Raw genomic sequence first — 18,420 nt, forward strand, 5'->3', positions numbered from 1 at the left:
AGCCAGCCTAGTGGGAAAATCTGATTTCTTTCACTATTTACCTATTTGATCTCTTTGGCAACTATATTTTCCTAGGACAGTTCATGATACCTAAAGCAGGAGACACTTTCCCCTGTTGCTGCATGCCTAACATAAGCATTCTAGTGTTATACAAAATCCAGAGTATTTCACTCATTTTTCAGTGTAAATCATTATAATCAGCTACCACTTACTCCGTGTCTCCAGCAAGGATGTAACCTAACTGTTGTAAATGTGTATTTCTAGATTTTGTTGTTCATCAGATTTTGCCCTACCAGTCCGTTTCAGTGGATACGTTCAACTCAAAGAATGATGTGTTCGTAGCCATTGCACAGCCCAGCATGGAGAACTGCATGGTGCTGGAGTGGGATCACATTGAAATGAATTTCAGGAGTTACGACAATATCACAGGTATATGAACACTGGAATTCCAGTCACTGATGAACTGTTGGCATTTCACAAGGATGACATTCATAGATGGGACCGGTTTATTAGGTTTTGTCCTGAATCCCTGTTGAATTTGGCCAATCAAAGTGTGTGATGTCTGGACATGAGTGAGTCCATGGAGTAGTGCATCTTGTTAATACATGCACATTTAACTTCACTGTAGCACACAAACTGGGCTTTTTTTGTCTGATCTTGTAAATTGTTCTGAAGGCACAAACACTTGCTATGAATGTCACAGCTTGGCCCAGCTTAGCACTCACTGCCTCAATCACACAGCAAGTCAAAGTAGAAGCTGAAGGAGCACTCACTCTTGCCAAAGTGCCTGTAAAGCAGAATATAAAAATACTCTATTGCATGTAGAAGAAAATAGGTCTGAAGGATGCTTTTAGGGTGAGTTGGCCAGGAACCCAGCTGAAGAGGGCATAGAAATATTTCAGCCATGGTTGTAACCCGAAGAGATGTGCTGTAAAGCTTCCATGTTTACTTTCAATTTATAAACATGCTCAATTAGCATCCTGGACATACTACTGATCAAACAAAAAGCTTATGTGAGTGCCAGGTGATGTTCTAAAGCTGATTTTCTAACAACTGTTCTGTCCCTAACCAACACTCATTGTGCTCAGTCACACCATGACAGCAGGGACAGAGTCTTTAGAGCTGTTATCCGCTGCCTGATTTCCCAGCTGCTTCAAGCTAGTGGTTCTGAAGACTTGGGAGTTAAATTTATCATGGAGCATCCTTCCCTCCTGTTCCTTGTTATGTGTGATAGATTATTTTTTACCTTACATTTTGGGAAACAAGGAGTATGCTGTGTCCTTATCTGGTGTTGAATTCTACAAAGGCAACAAGCACTTACCTCCTCAGATCAGCTGTGAGTGTCGCTAACAAAAGTTTTCGAGATGCTACCCCTCTGCCAGGAAATGTTGGAAATGAAAAATGTTGCACTTTTGGGTTTCGTTGTGTTTTGGTAGATTAGGGTGAAATATGTACCAGTGGATGTAAATTGAGAAGTCAACAGCCCAGAGAGAGCTAGCTGAGCCTAGAAAAACTCTGGAATTGAGCTTGAGAGTCTGAGTCATTTGCAAAGACAGCTGCCGTCCAGGCATATTTCACCTTCCTGTGAATTACTTGATCAGCAGACATTTCTGCCAGGGACTCGAGTCCTGGCTCCACACCCAGAGTGTGTGCCCAGGCTTGTTTATCAAACAACCATCCCGTGTTCCTGGAAGGCCTGAGCTCTGAAATGTACGTGAGCAAGAGATTTTTGCCAGGGGACACAGGCCCATGAGGAGCCTCTTGCAGAGCCTGAAGACTGTAGAGCTCTGGAGCCAGCTATGTGCTTCACAGGGAATTCCATTACTATCTGTATGTTTGGCATTCAGATATCTAAATTTAGCCATTTACAACATGGGCTTATGGAGCTGAGCTAGTTGTCAAGGTTGCCTTTATAGCGAACATGCAGAGAAAGACGTTGCTGTCCTCTGCAAGAGGAGACAGGAGACAGCTGAAAGCTCTTCTAGAATTAATTTTGACTAAGGTAGACCAGAAGGAGCCTGGATGATCAGCTCAGGCATTCACGCCTGCACCACAGATACCTTGTGGTATTTGAGATGAAGGGACTCACAGCGCTCCCACAGTGAGTGGGTGGCTGGTCATTCCAGGCCAGCTGGGAAAGCCATAGGTAGAGGCACAGCAGAGGAATCAGGACAAGTCTCCTGTTGTGACTGACCAGGCAAACATCAGGAACTTGTGCAGCTACAGTTCTACTTAAACTGTGTGCTTCAGAGAGGAATTCCTCTCTTCCTCCAACAAAATCTGTCATAATAGTCTGGTGGTTACTTTTTTTGATGTGATTCCTGTATAGTGTAACTTGACGTTCTCAAAACAGACCATAACCTGATCTGATCTAATCTGGCAACTGCAATATTCCTAAATACTTCTAGTTTAACATAATCTCAGGAATACCTAACGGAAACAACAGAGTTAGATTTATCTTTTTCATCCTGCTGTCAGATGATATACCCACAAGATGCATCAATATTTCTATTTACAGTAGGAAAAAAGCTGACTCCAACTCTTCTGGAGCAAGAAAAATATGCAATATTTCATTCTTCTAGTTAAGCTGGAAAAACAGACTTTCCAAGAATAAGAGAATTTTAGATTTCTGATCAGCAGCAAGACAATAACTCTTTGTTATTTTGAAATAATAAAATTTATCTTTAATAGTTATTTTGGATATTAGGGGCTGTGTGTTTGAACGAACAGAGAAGTAAAAAGTATTGTGGATAAAAAGGAATTAGCATTTTACGATATATAATACTTGCATACCTTGCAGGGTGTGACATTTGAAGTCATCTCTCCAGTTATTGGGAAGAAAAATGCACAAAAAGAAACTGTGATGGCATGTAACAGAAGACCAAATTATGAGATGGTGAAAGTTTAAAAAAGGGGAGGGGTGATTTGATAATCTCTCTGGGGCTTAAAGGGTGCTTTGTCCTGTGATAATATACATGCCTTTTTTTTTCCTTTGGTCAATAGGTCAGTCTATAGTGGGATGTAAAGCCATTCTTGTTGGCGACCAAGTCTTTGTGGTGGTGGCACAGCTCTTTGGTGGCTCACACATTTACAAGTATGATGAAAGCTGGACAAAGTTTGTCAAATTCCAGGATATTGAAGTATCTCGAATTTCCAAGCCAAATGATATAGAGCTTTTTGAGATAGACAGTGAAATGTTTTTTGTCATAGCAGATAGCTCTAAAGCAGGTTTGTCAACAGTGTACAAGTGGAATAACAAAGGATTTTATTCATATCAGTCCCTTCATGAGTGGTTCAGGGACACTGATGCTGAGTTTCTCGATATAGATGGGAAATCACATTTAATTCTCTCAAGCCGTGCCCAGGTTCCCATTATACTCCAGTGGAACAAAGTCTCCAAAAAGTTTGTCCCACACAGTGAAATCCCCAACATGGAAGATGTCCTGGCTGTGAAGAGTTTCAGGATGCAAGATAACCTGTACATCACACTCACGAGATTCATTGGTGACTCCAGAGTTATGAAATGGAATAGCAAACAGTTTGTGGAGATACAGGCTCTTCCATCCCGAGGAGCCATGACACTGCAGCCTTTCTCCTTCAGGAACAATTACTACCTAGCCTTGGGAAGTGACTATACCTTCTCCCAGATTTACCAGTGGGATGGTGAAAAGAAGATATTCAGATTATTTAAAGAAATCTATGTGCAAGCACCACGATCTTTCACAGCTGTGTCAACAGATCGAAGAGATTTTTTCTTTGCCTCTAGTTTTAAAGGAAACACTCAAATATTTGAGCATATCACCATTGACTTGAGTTCATGAAAAGCTGCTGGAGTGAAATTTATGTAGAATGACATTTATACACAAAATAAACAAAAAGAGACCTTTCCAAAATCAGGGTGCACCTGTGGACTATGATGACATTTTCTGAACTTTTCAAACTTGCATATTAATCAGGGACTGCCTTTACTTGGTTACTGCATGACATGTCCATTTTATCCTTTTTCCAAGACATTTTGCAATCTGCACTCATTCAAAGAGCAGTGCAGTGCATTAGGATTAATATTGACATCTAAGAGAATGATCTAAATTTTGTTCAGAAAACTACCTTGAATTGAACATCTCCTAAAAGAAAGTGAAGAGTAAGCCATACAAAGCATAGAAATTATCTTGACTCCTAAACTAACATGTTAGTAATGATTTTAATGCTAGAGCCAGTTCTTCATGGTTATTGATGAATTGTAAAATCAAACAGGAACATTCCAGAATACCTATTATTTTGGTTTCTTGAGGTCTGCCTTTGTGGTTTGTAGTAAATCTGAGGCATTGTTTTAATTCATTGTAGACTAGAGAGTAAGTCAAAATCAATTGCCATTTTTCTTCCATTCACTTTTTCAGCATTAAAATGTGCATAACAGGTAGCCCAGCCCACAGTAACTGGGTAGCCAGGAAAAGAAGAGTGTGTCACTTTCTGACTACAAGGTCTTAACCAGTTAATACAGACAGAAAATACCAGAGGTCTGCGTGATGCCATGAACGAATCCACTCTCTGTTTTAATAGGTATTCCAGAAATTCATCCTAATTCATTCTGCCCTAATTTATACTTTTCCTGATGATCCCAATAGATTCTGAGTGTTTTAACATGTTATTCTGTTGTGACCTCTCATTCCAGAAGGCAAACCTTAAGCTTAGCCTGAAACACATATCTACATTTATGCACTCCATGTTGTAGCTCATCTGTGCACAATGAGATGATTTATTCTCTAGTGTTCTCCCCCCAGCACAGCTCACAAGCAATAAATTCAGATTTGGGTCATCACAAGCTGTATTTGGGGAATCCTTCTGTCTCAGCTCTGTGACTTCAGTATTACCAAGTCATTTGAAACCAAGGCAGTTGGAGCTGTTTCAGGCTAGAGCTGACCCTGCCTCTAAGAAGGATTTCCACTTGGTGGGTCCAGCTTTTTGCCAGATTGCCAATTCATTGAAGGTTAAACAGGAGGATGTGGACAGACTGTGCTTCTTTAGTTGTTTGGGTGGTTGCAGACCAAGGCATTCAGTCATCCTAAGTAGGGCAGTCCTGGCACACAGAGTCTCTCTCAAGATAACAGAAGGGGCTGTTGTCCTGGAAAGGCCCTTCACCATCCTGGTCCAACAAAATTGTGTATTGGAGCTCTTGTTCGTTCAATTACAAATATGTTTCTTGAAGTTTTCATAACACTTAGCATTCTGGGTTGTTTCATTGTGTCTTGCTGCTGCACTGCTGCCTTGGATTATAGGGAGGCTTTGCATAAAGCAGGTAGAGCAAAAGAAACTGTCTTTTATTCCTTCATACTCAGGACTATTTCACTGTCCCTCTGCTGAATGAGCTTCACATTTTCCCCCTGGACATGTGAAATATGGCCTATTATCACAAATAGAGATGTTCTCATAGGCTTTCTGATATCCAAGGCATGAAGTATGCTGCAGAAGGGGATTATGTATAAGTGCTCCTGTGAGGAGTCATAACCTACAAGTGACCTGGCATATTACAGTCCTCCCCAACTTTTGCCTCTCTGCTATGAAATAAAGTTATTAGTGGCCTGTCAGAGACATAACTCACACTGTTCTTAAATTACCTGCTATTTTTTTTTCCTACAGAGGTGCTCAACCTGGTTTTGTTTTTAACTACACTGGCATCCTAGCCCATCCAGCCCTCTGAAGTATTGAGCGCTGCCCTCCAAATCCCAATGCAGTGTCAGTCCCTGTGGTTCAATCAGACCAGTAGATGCAAACAAACCATTTGCAGTATGTTTTAGCAATACTTCTCCTAGGATTAAGAAACAAAACAAAGAGATTCCCTGCCAGGGAATGCAACTTCTTACCATGTTACCAGTTTACATTTTAAACTGGATATGGCTGGCAAGCAGTGTTTATTTAACCTGTGTTGTGGGAAAGCATTTCATGTTGCTTTTCTATTGAGCATGCAAGTTTAAATGGAGTTAGATATTCTGACAAGGAGGGCATTTCTCAGTGCACCAGCATTTGCTTTTAGGGCTCACTATGAGTACCAGTCACTCAGCAAAGGGCATTAGAGTGGAAGGCTGGTTTAGAGAAATTGGATCCTGGCATTTTTAACTTGAAGGGTAGCAAGAGGATGGTGGAAAAGGGCTTGTGTATTGAACACCAGTAGATTGTACTCTTTCAAGAGCCAAGGGGATTTTGAGACTTGGCTATCAAGTTGAATTAAATTAAAATGGTCTCTGCAGAGACTGGCTTAATAAAGAGGATAAAGTGATCCACAGGAGTCTAGCTCATTCACACGGGACCAGGAGAAGAGAGTGAGGGAAATAAATTCTGCTGGCAGGCTGCCGCTTCTGCTGAGTAGCTCTGTTGGTTGGTCAGAAAGCCCAGCTCAGCATCCCTCACAGCCCAAGGAAGAGCCTGGAGTCAGACACTGGCCTGCCTGCTCTGCTGAGTTCATGCACAGGAGGTCAAAGAAGCTAAGAGGGAGGACAAAAAGCACCAGTTGATAAAGAAAAGGTTACAGTACTTTTCACAGGACTAAACAAAGGCAGGATCTCAAAAAGAGCCTTGGTCTGCTCTTCCTGCTCCCAAGGAAAAGCTGCAGGATGCAGCCATAACAACAGAAATCACTAATCATCAAAAATACTTTCTGCCTTTCCAAATGCAACAGCAGGATTGTCTCTATGACCTATATTCTGTAATAGAAATTGTTTTGAATAGTAAATAAAATATTCATATCCATAATTCAACTGTTAGACCATCAAGACAGTGAGAAAAGAAAACAGAACATGCCAACTGACAATTTTTAATATATTCTAAAATACATAAATCTATGTAAAGAACAGTAGTTTATATAAGCATCAATTTAATATGTGCTAGCTACAGCGGGAGCATTTTAAGGCTGTATATACATTGAGCTTTTTTTAGTAAAGAGGAGCTGGTGCAATCTATGCTGCTGACACATGTATGTACTCTTTCAGTATATGAATAAAATGTAGTTAATGAGACTAATTGTGGCGTGTCATGCGTGTTAAAATATCCACGTTGTGAAGATCCACACTGCCAGAGGAATGGACAAGGTGCAAGCTTCTGCTTCTCTGCCTGAAGTAGTTCAGACCTCAAAGGTTTTGCTGTTCACCAACTTTCCCCTTCACTCTTTCCTTACACCCCATCTAGTGTTAGCAAATATGTAATGCGGCTATTGCTGAGATTCTGGGTTCATAATAAGCTCGGTTCCTTTCTTTCTTACCACAAAACCGAGATCTTAATTTTCAAAATAACTTTTAAAAATTTTTAAGATACTTAAGTGGGTTTCTTACATGCTGAATGAATAGAAACCAAGTCCTAAAATTAATCCTGAGACTTTCTGATCTTTGCTCTGGGGTCTCTTAAGATTTGTTAAATTTTTACTGAATCATTGACATTTACTCTAAAATTGAAAAAAATAAATCTATCAAATGTGAATACATTTTATTTAAAGCAATACTTAAGTGTTATCTACTGATCCTGCTAGTCACTAGTGCAGGGAATAATTCTTTGGTTTCCTCCTAGTTCTTCAGCAATTCTCTATAACTAATTATAGGTTTGTGCAATCAAAGACATGTCTGACATACCATAATGGGATGCAGTTGCTGGGATCACTGCTTTCCTTTCGTGTATTTCACCTTTTTATGGGTCAGCAGCCCTTGTGGTGTGGTTCACTGAAACTCCGTCATAGCTCAAACATCAGTTGCAAATCAGCACCATTTCCTCATCTACCATCCCCTGGTTTCTTTGCCCTTGCTAAGTGACCAATTTTTTTCCACCCGTTACCACATTCTTCAAATCTTCCTTGGAAAGTTTCTATTACTCCTTGAAAGTCACAGCAAGATACCAAGAGAAAAGCATTCCCAAAGGGCAATGTGGGGATGGTCATTCCTCTGCAAATTTTCAAGGGGACGAGAGAGCAGGATCTATTTGAAAGGTCAGGCTAAAGGCATATGTGTAAGAAACAGCTCTAAGAATTCTGCTTGCCCCCTCTTAAGTCCCATTCACTGCTGGCCTACAGAGATGAGCTGATATCACCATCCTTCCTGGCAGCAATACTCACAGCCAGGAATTACTGAGACTTCTTTTTCATACCCTAACCCAGAAGAAAGGGAGTTAAGCTGCTAACAGTGGTTGGGGTTTTTTGTTTTTTCTTCCTAGTACCTGGAATCAGCCTCTTAACAACTCTTTCTCTCCATACAGTCAGCTTCCTTTTTGAGAAACTGCAGCTTTGATGATCTAATGGGCTTCAAAACTGATCTTCAAAATCTGACAAAAACCAGCCGGCTACATGATATTAAATCCTCCACAAAATGAGAAACTGATACTGTGAAAGCATTTCAAATGACAGCTGCAAAACCCTAATCTGTCTCCCAGTACTAATTTGTGCATAAGCCATTACCATTCTTGCCCTAGCTGTGTGACGAGGTGTCCAACACCCCTACCATGAGAAGGGACGTCTTCAACTACGTCAAGTTGCTCAGAGCCCTGTTCAACCTGACCTTGAATGTTTCCAGGGATGGGACATCCACCACCTCTCTGGGCAACCTGGTCTGGTGTTTCACCACCCTTCTCTTAAAAAATTTCTTCCATCTACTTTGAATTTAACCTCCTTTAGTTTAAGACCATTACCCCTTGTCCTGTTGCTACAGGCCCTACTAAGATGTCCCCATCTTTCTTATAGGCCCCCTCGAAGTACTGAAAGGACACAATGAGGTCTCCCTGGAGCCTTCTCTTCTCCAGACTGAACAACCCCAACTCTCTCACTGTCTTCATAGGAAAGGTGCTCTAGCCCTTTGATCATTTTTGTGGCCCTCCTTTGGACTCACTCCAACAGGTCAGTGTCCTTCCTGTGCTGGGGACCACAGAGCTGATGGGGTCTCACCAGAGCAGAGTATCAGCTTCCCCAACCTGCTGGTCACATTTCTTTTGACGCAGCCAAGAATACAATTGGGTTGCAAGCACACACTGTTGGCTCGTGTCCAGCTTTTTATCCTCCGGTGTCCCCAAGTCTTTCGCTGCAAGACTGCTCTCAATCTCTTCATCCCACAGCCTGTACTGATTCTGGGGGTTGCCATGACCCAGATGCAGCACCTTGCACTTGGTCTTGAAACCCCATGGGATTGCCATGGGCCCACTTCTTGAGCTTGTTCAGGTCCCTACAGATGACATCCCATCCTTCAGGTGTGTCAAGTGCACAACTCACCTTCATGTCATCAGCAAATTTGCTGAGGGTGCAGTCGATGGCTTTGTCTATGTCATTGGTGAAGATATTAAATAACACTGGTCCCAATATAGATTCCTGGGGGACACCATTTGTCACTGATCTTCATCCAGACGTTGAGTCATTGACCACTACCTCTGGATGCGATCATCGAACCAATTCCTCATCCACCAAAAAATCCACTCATCGAATCCATCTCTCTCTAATTTAGAGAAGGATGGTGTGGGGGACCACGTCAAAGGCTTTACAGAAGTCCAGACAGATGACATCTGTAGCCCTTCCCTTGCCCATCGATGCAATCACTCCATCACAGAAGGCTGCTAGTTTGGTTTTGGGAAGATTGGATGAGAAATTTCTATAGGCATCTCCTTTTTCCAGTTTTGCTATGTCAGTGAGGTAGCCTAGGTGGAATTTGGTGGAAAGCAAGGAAAGCAGGCACCAGAAGTTTAATATAAGTAATATTGAAGTAGAGATTAGAAAACCAGAGGTGGTGAGGCTGTAGATAAATGTTTAGTTACCTTGAGGGAAACAAATCACATTTTCTAAGCACAGAGATAAATCAATGCGAGATCAGGGAATCAGAGAGAACAAAAAATATCTTTCTAAATAAAGGAAAGGAATAGAAGTGACAGTGTATGAAGTGTGAGTTTACTTAATTGCTGTGTAGAGAAAGTATATAAGTGCTTTTCCAAGGTCACTCAGAGAATGCAATCCACATCATTTTCCTTTCAAGAGTCACCCTAGTTTATGCTTAATTAAACTATGCAAGCTCTGCACACTCTAGAAAATGCCCTTTTTATTACATTGTAGGCAATTTGCATTTCTGAAGGGCATTTGGGAACCATGACATCACCAGAATGAAGGGCTTCTGGTAGCCTTGCTCCCATCTTTATTCATTTGCAATTGTTGACTTCTATTCCAAAGTTCATTTCTATTTCCTGCTTGGACATTAGCACTGGGTTGTACAAGAATGCTCGTTTTCCAACTTCAGTGGCTGTTTCAGTTCTGACTCAGCAGCCCCTTGGGACTGACTCATCATTCAGCTGCAGGTGTGCCCTGACAGTTAATCCTCCATTTTGGTCCCATGAATGAAAGGCCAGTGGGTCAAGAAAGTACTCACCACCCAGTGCTGGTGGGGTCAGTGTGGATGGAGCCTGGGCTGGCACATGGAAGGAGGGAGCAGCACTGCTCTCTGCACATTGATCAATCACTGTCTTCCATTTCTTTCTTTCTGATCTTGCCTGTACAGAAGTAGATTTTGCCAGAGTTTTATGGAAAGGAAAATACTGATGAGGCCAGGTTTACTTGGGATGCTTCTGACAGCAAGCTAGAAATAGAAAGAGGAAACAGAATTTCCATCAGCAACCCTGGTTAATGGCATCTGCCTACTATTTGTTTGCAAACTCTGAAGCCCAGGGGTCTCCTTGAATCCCCAGCTTCTCCTGGTTCCTGCTGACAGCATTTTCTGACTCTGCTTTGTGCCATTAGCATCTGGGGAGAAAACTGCAGGCCTTTCATTTCAGAGGAAGGCTCATTACGATTATCCGTGCCTCTGTCACCTCGGGATCTGATTATGGTGCTGGGGTTGCACCTTGCAATCGTTACAATTAAGACTTAATGAAGTGAGTAACTACAGAGTCCTGCAGTTACTCCCCACAAACTTACTGCAGCTACCTCTATCAGAGGAATAGCTACCACCCAATTTTTATGATTTTTAAATAGTGAAACCTCATATTTGGAGCTTGTTCTATATAACCCCACACAGCTGGGACTGTGAAAGCCGAGGCAGCTCACCTTCCCTGTCACAATACAGACTGGATGAGCTTGCTGTTGACTGAAGATGGGTGTAGGTCAAAGAAAAAAAAAACCCAAACAACAAAATTCAATGCTTTCTGGGCTGGAAAATGATAAGGAAATCCTGGACAACAACTGTGTGGGGAGGCCTATGCTCCCTTCCATGCCGAATCCCAGTCCCACACTTTATGACAGAGCAAGTATGCAGGTGCAGGCAGCCAGTGTGCCTGAGCCAGCCCACTCCAGCATTCCAGGAGATCCATGGCTACTCCGTGGTTTGTCCCACTGTGCATTAAGGATGTACCTGACCTAAGCCAGAAGAATAAAGTGAAATACAGAACAAACTGACACTTTAATGGCTTCTTGCCACCTTTGCTTAAAATGGAGTGTACATGTGTGCAGACACACTTGCCAATCCTGTGCTGCCTTGCTAGTAACAAACAGTGATTGGTTCCTTTACTTTTCTTAGACATGGATCAAGACAGATTTGGGGTTAAAATGGAAGGTAATAGAGAGTTTATCTGCTTTCAATTTTCTTCCTTTCCCCTTTGCCCCCAATTTATTTGCCTCTGTCTTCCTAATCGCTGGGAAATTATTATGTCTGAATCATCAGACTTGAAGAACCATATGCCATTTCCCCTTAAATGACAGATGAGATATTTATCTTTATTGTTGTAGGGAGTCTCCTATCCACATCTGCAGGTCAGTTGAGGATAATTTGTCTTCTGATATTTTTGATAGACTATCAATGCGAGCTGGCTGGAGCCAATCATGGCCCTTTGGTGTCATGGACAGAGGAGAACAAAGAGGTTCTTGTAGCTTGGCACCAGAAGCTCCAGGACTCTTGTCCTCAGTAAAGAGACCAGCTGCCTCATGGAAGGTGTGGAAGTAAATGCTAAAACTGCTTATCCATGAAAGTAATAAACTAAAACCTTTTTTAAAAAGATACTTATTTCAGTGTCCTGCTCTACTCTGAAATATTTTGGCAAATGTGACCACGGCTTTGAACATGGTACTGGTAGCCTCTATGATTTTGCTTGGTACACAGGGGTTGCAGGAAGTATTTCTAAAATGCCTAGTGCTTTAGAAAGACAGAGATTTATAGTAGCAAGAGGCGAGGGGGATGAAGTTAGGAATAAGTTACTTGCTGATGTGCTAACACTGTAGGGGTGGGGGGATGAGAATTATGTTTTGAATTTGGGAGTTCAAGATGAAGAGGCTGAAAGCTCAAGGCTGCCAAATGGAGCTGTACACATTTTCGTCATCTGATCATAGACACTGGGCCTCTTCGGGAAGGTCCACTTCAGTGAGCGCTGGGAGGGAAGAATCCATTTGCAGTATGTGGACTGTAGAGAGAGCTGTGCAAGTCAAGAAGAGCTCTCTGCAGTGAGAAATGCCACACATTCGCTGCAGTCATCAGTAGAGACATGCTAGATTCCTTGGGAAAAAAATGCAGGAATATTCACTTTTACAGTTGTTATTCAATTCCTTTCTGCAATTGTCTTTAGTGTTGTTGTCTTTAGTGTTTGCTTTCCTGAGACTCCTCTCCAGGTTTTAGTTAGTGAGCTGAATATTAATTGTTTTCTACCTTCGTTGTCCATGTTGGTCAGACCTGCAATAGGAAGGATTGTCAGAAACAAGGCATTCAAGTATTGGAATTTCTTTCATGACTGGAGCCAAACCAGAAAAAGTCATAAAATCACAGAATGGCTGAGGTGGGAAGGGACCTCTGGAGGTCATCTGGTCCAAACCCCCTGCTGAAGAGCTGGTTGCTCAGGACCACGTTCAGAAGGATCAGGTTTTGATCTCCAAGGATGGAGACTCCACAACCTCTCTGGGCAACCTGTGCCAGTGCTTGGCCACCCTCACAGTGAAAAAGTTTTTCCATTTGTTCATTTTTTGACTTCCACTCAAGTCCTCCCAAGGGAAGGAGAGCAAAGAAGAAATATACTGCTTATAACCACTTTCATAGAAAATCCAGCTATTCTCTGTTCCTCTTATCCTCACAAAAATGTATGTAGATGAAATCACTTCCATGTCATTTGCAGCACCAAAGTGTTCCTAAGTACAGACTTAGCTTGGTGACCTTGTAGTGAATGTCGGCAGTCAGTTAAGTCACCACTTAGCACTGACACTGGAGCTATTTAGGAAGTAATGAGTTGGCACAGCACACTAACTTCTGGAATAACTGGGAACTTGCTAATGTCTGCTGCATGCCCCACGTTGTGGTATAATTTAGGGAAGAGAGTGAGTCACTCCTACTACTCCCAAGTGCAGCCCAAGACATGGAGTTTGTCTTCACTAAGAACATCTCAGGCTCATCTATGTGTTTCTTCCCTGCTGTGCTTCACCCTCACTTGTCTACACTGAGAGCTAGCTCAGGATCTACCCCTTCAACTGAAGAAGACCAGCTATCTGTAGTTATACACAAACACTGACACTGAGGTAAACATTGTAGAAATTATCTAGAGTCATAACAACAGTGGCAAAATGGTATTTCACAAACCCTCTGATCTGAAGTAGGTCATGAGTTGCTGATAGTTGTCTCTCCGTGGATGGGCTAAGAAGAATGTTTATTGGGTCCTCTTTTTATTTGTAAGAGCCTGAGTGGTAGGAAAGCTCAACCCTCCTCAATTCTGAGGGGACACAGGGTCTGGTATCTCAGTCCTTGGGCTCCCCAGATCCCACACTTGGAAATGAGAATAGATAAGCAACGCCCTTTGTTTCTTGGAAGTGATGCTGGTTATTTGGCACAGATAGCATCCAAAGGTGTCCAGGTCTTTGGGGAAAAGACAGACAGAGTATTATAAGCAGTGGGTTTTAATTCCTCTGAGCAACAGAAAATTGGACTATGAGCTCCTTGGGAAGCAACTCCTCCCACCTATGGAAGGCACCAGCATGTGTCAACTGCTCCTGTCACTTATTTTGTACAAAGCAAATTTCAGTCAGAAGCACCTGCTTTACATGAACAATTCAGCAAGAGAAACTGGGAGAAAGTTTGTTTCAGTTCATAAGGACGGGGTTTAGGCCTTCCCTTCCTTTATTTGGTAAAACCTGGCACTTGTTGTCATCAAGAAACGAAGGCACAGAACAGACAAACTGTTTCGTGTGGGAAAGCACAAAGGATGTCTGGATGCTCACAGTTCCTTTCAGCACTCCCCGCTCTTTGCAGCATGACCTTGAGTAGTTACTGGAATGTGCCAGTAACTCAGTGTGTTGGCAACCCTCCAGTTACAGGCACGACCTCCAGTAGGTATCAATCCTGCACAAATCTGTATCTTTGTTTCGTGCTCTCAAATCAAGACCAATCTCCCACCTGATTCCTCTGTGAAGATCCAAATATACATCTGTGAGGAGCACACAGCTTCAGTCTGAGGCAGCTTCTGAGAAAGACAGACTACTTCCTTCACTGACTTTGTTCTCTTGTGTCAACAAATCAAATCTGAATTTGCTCAGTTTAAATATATTTTCAGAAAAATTCACTGTTGGGTACATCCTATTACACAAATGTCTGAAAATCAAAGGGAAAATGATTACAAAAGGCTCCTATCTTCTCATTTTTTTACTGTTGCTTCTCTCTTTGAAATCTTTCACATGCAGATGTTGATGATTTGTCAAGCACACAAAAAACAGCTCTGTTTCTGCAGATGCAGGGAAACAGAATATCTAAGGAAATTGCGGAGAGTGAAGCAAATGAAAGATCTTTTTCAATAACATGCAAGGTTACAGAAAACAAAGATATTCATGAACCTTCTAAAATGGAATGCAAAGTGAGATTGTACTTACTTTAACAAGAGAGCTTTCTTTCGTATCTTTGTATTTAACCTCAAATTATTTGTGTTGCCTCCCATGGCAACAAATTCAATCCTTTGGAAACATATTTGCCTTTTGTGAGTAATATCTATTACAGTAAAACATATGACACTTATTGTCAAGACCTGTAAAGGAGATACAGATAGAAATTCAAGAAAGGTAAAAAATAGCTGGTTTATTATACCATGTGTTCAGCACACCAAACTACAAACTGTTTAACCTCTTGTCTCTAGTCTGCTCTTCAGGTCAGCATGCATTTGAAGTGCTGCCAAGATTACATACTCCTTTTGCATGGACTAGAGATTGCTCAGTAGTGACCTCTCTGCCCAGTTACAGACTGGACTGAAAAATGACTGCATGTTGCTAGAGATTTCTACCTCGTCCTACTTGGCTGCCTACTAAGAAACACCATGCAGGAAGTGCTTACCAAGAGGTTGTTAGATGCCTTTCAAGAAATAGCATGAAAGAACAACTTCAGCTGGTGCAAACTGTACTTGGTTTACTTCCAGGCAGATGCCTACGTAGGTAAGAGAAACACCAAGAGTAACATGTTTGATCCATGGGATTGCAGCACTGCTGGGGAACAGGAGGAATGAGACAGCAGGGAAATTTGTCCATCTGACACGGGTGGATGGCTGAGGCAAAGTACTGCATCAACACAGCACTTCTGGGCTGGTAGATCCTCAGGTCTCCACAGTATGCATGGGTTTTTTGGGCAGGGCATCATTGCACCATGCACTGCTGAAGGTGTGCCACTGTGCTTCAGTGACTGTAAATTTGGTGTCCTTGGCAGAAGCTTCAAAGTAAAGAAGAAGTCCTCCTTTTTGCTTCTGACTCTTTGTGATGAAAAGGTTATTTCGAAGATCTTTCCTTGCTTAGTTCTCAATTCCTCTGTTGACACCTGAGATTTATGATAAGACACATGGGGTCATGAGCAGCTCAGGGAGTGAAAAGAGCCCCATCCCGGCAAGAGAGGTGGTTTCTGACCAGAAAGACCATACATTGTGCTGAGCCCTCTCAGCTCCTCTCCTTGATGCAATCCATGCCCAGAGATAGGATGGAGCAATGATGCAGATCTGTACCTCTGCAGTAAGAGATGGTGCTGGCTGTGAGAGGAGCAGAGCTGGACTTCAGTGAGTTCTCACCTGTTTAACTTGCTAATAAATTGTATCATTATGGTGGGCCAAGCAGCGACTTGGAGCCCTGTGGGTAGGAAACAGACCTGCAAATACCAAAGACTACTGCTGCAAATTGCAAGGAGGGAAGAGTGAATGGGGAGGAAAAGTGGCCAAAGAGCTATTCTCTACATGGATGGGAAGGAATCTAAACCAACTATCAAATTAGAGGAACGGATGTTTTTCTCTTTATTTATATGTGCTTTCCTGCTCTGTTCTGAGCTTCTGACTGCATTCACTTCCCTCAGGGAAGATATCCCTCTTTGTAAACAACTTCAGGGAATGCAGTCAGATGTTCTGGACACACAGTAGTTGCATTCAGTCTTCTGGGGTCTCAGGATGCAGGTTTAGCCCATTCTATTACTTGTTTGGTTGCTCTAAGTACCCCAAACCATAACCACCTGATAGCATGGCAATGTAGCCAAATATTCCCAAGACGGTAGTGGAATACACAGTGGATTCAGTAAAAACCTTTGCAGAGTTCAGGCACTGCATATTTCCTCTTAAGATTTGCATCTTACTCCGTTGTGTGGTTGAGGATAATGGAAGTTCGAGACAGTGTTTTCAGGCAGTTTCTGTTCTAGTACTGCTGCGCAGTTCCGAGAGGGCTTTTCACTCTGAATCCCACATTATCTATGCCCCTAGAATTGCAAGAAAAATGTGCTTAAGAAAACTGCAAAACAGTAAACATTGGACATTGTCACGTCTGATTTCCCTGACTACTGGTCTAGTTTATGCTTCCAAAGACCACCCATTTATCTTCTCCTGGCTGTTAAAGCTCCTTTTCTCTCTTGTTCCCTTTTCCTACAGCTCTTTCACCCTACAATTGGTGTGGAGAGCTAAGACGAAAGACAGAAAAAATGGATGGAAGAGAAAAAGATGAAAGACTTTCACCAGGAATTTCTTGTTGAAAGAAATTTGAGGTATATCTATGGTATGAGGGTAAGAAGGTGTTTCAAGAAGTCTTCCTGTCTTTGTCTTTATTGTCTGTCATAGGTATTACTTGCAGGTGAGTGAAGCAAAATTATAGTGTTAGCCTGAAATTTTTCCTGGGACTACAACCTTCATGGGGTGGTAGCATTCAAATGGGGCTGACTTTGCTCAGTCTCTGCCAGCCCCACCTCTAGTCCCATTCCAACAGCTGTCTGAGCCATGTGAGTGTTTTTCAGCAAACTAACCCCCACTGGCACTTCTTGCCCCCTCTCTAATGATTTGATTAACAGGCTTGATTGAGCAACATCATCTTCTCAGAGCAGCCTCACATCACTGGGAGGGTGCAATGGCTAGTTTCCAAGCCATGCAGCATGGAGCACTAGGGCATAACAGCCAACTTACAGAATCGTCCTGATACGCAATGAGGAAGGAAGCAGGGACATTAGTCACAAGCAGACCAGGGCTTTGACAGTGACAGCTGATGATCTACAGCAACTGCATTTGGTTTGCAGTCAGTTCATGCTACACTTCAGATGTTTATATGTCTTTTAGAGATTTTTTGTCTTCTTCCTTTTTTTTTTTAATTATATCCACGGAATTATGCACATTGTTCCAGTTGCTGTGTATATACCAGACTGAAAAATTGTTCTCTTTCAAATCCCCGGTGGCCTGTTAAACCCCCAACAAGCAGCGAGGATTAATTCCTCCCCAGATAAGATTTTCCTAAACCCTAACAGATAATTTGTTTGAAGTTTAATTTTAGTCTGTTATTACACACACAGGGGCCTTATCTTCATTCAGAGTCGTTAACAAAATTAAACAAGACTCTGCAAACAGGAGAGGGAAGCATAGAAGAGCCCTAGCACATGAGTGAAACTCAGGGTTAATGGAACTAATGGTAGGCTTATGCAGTACTGGCAAGTTCGAACCCTCAAGGAACCTGTGATTTGTTATGTTCTTGTATGTTTGACCCATGCAACTAAGGTACATCCTTTCTTCTGGGATCCCATGATGCTCAAGCCACCTCTGCTGTGGTCCATGTTAGGGTACCTATTCCCTGCCCTTCCTTCTAGTTAACAGAATGCCTCACTGCAGGGCTTCCCAACTCTTGCCCATCTCCCTGCATTGCAGCAACTCTGGGTTTGCTCCCTTAGATGCTGAAGAAGGTACAGCAGCAGTGCACAGTGGAACAAAGAAGAGAAGAAAAGCAAGGCCATGTCACATTTTTTGTAATCCTTTGAAATGTACACTGTATTAGTGGGACCACTGGTTGAAGTCTGTCCTAATTGCTTTGCACTGTGGATCCATATCCCCACTAGTGGGCTGAACTCTTCCCTTCTGTCCACCCTGACACAGGAACTGGGGGACGACGTCACATCCTCATTGCACCGCTCTGTAAATAGGATTTGGGCCTTCACTCTCAAGGTGTCTGAACATTTTAGCACTGCACTC

General features: G+C 42.4%; 1 protein-coding gene and 1 long non-coding RNA gene across 2 annotated transcripts in view; one reads left to right on the top strand and one right to left on the bottom strand.

Annotated features, from left to right (window-relative positions):
• LGI2 (leucine rich repeat LGI family member 2) overlaps positions 1-7,014 on the top strand; it is a 19,788-nt gene extending 12,774 nt beyond the window's left edge. The window contains exons 7-8 of the mRNA XM_064653100.1: positions 265-429; positions 3,004-7,014. Coding sequence (XP_064509170.1) covers positions 265-429; positions 3,004-3,821 — 983 coding nt within the window. The 3' untranslated portion in view covers positions 3,822-7,014. The remainder of the gene's footprint in view (positions 1-264; positions 430-3,003) is intronic.
• Positions 4,977-18,420, bottom strand: part of LOC135413414 (uncharacterized) — a 27,948-nt gene continuing 14,504 nt past the window's right edge. The window contains exon 2 of the long non-coding RNA XR_010430218.1: positions 4,977-12,659. This is a non-coding gene — a long non-coding RNA (uncharacterized LOC135413414). The remainder of the gene's footprint in view (positions 12,660-18,420) is intronic.

The sequence above is a fragment of the Pseudopipra pipra genome, chromosome 4 (genome assembly GCF_036250125.1).
Source record: "Pseudopipra pipra isolate bDixPip1 chromosome 4, bDixPip1.hap1, whole genome shotgun sequence".
In the NCBI taxonomy this organism is placed as follows: Eukaryota; Metazoa; Chordata; class Aves; order Passeriformes; family Pipridae; genus Pseudopipra; species Pseudopipra pipra.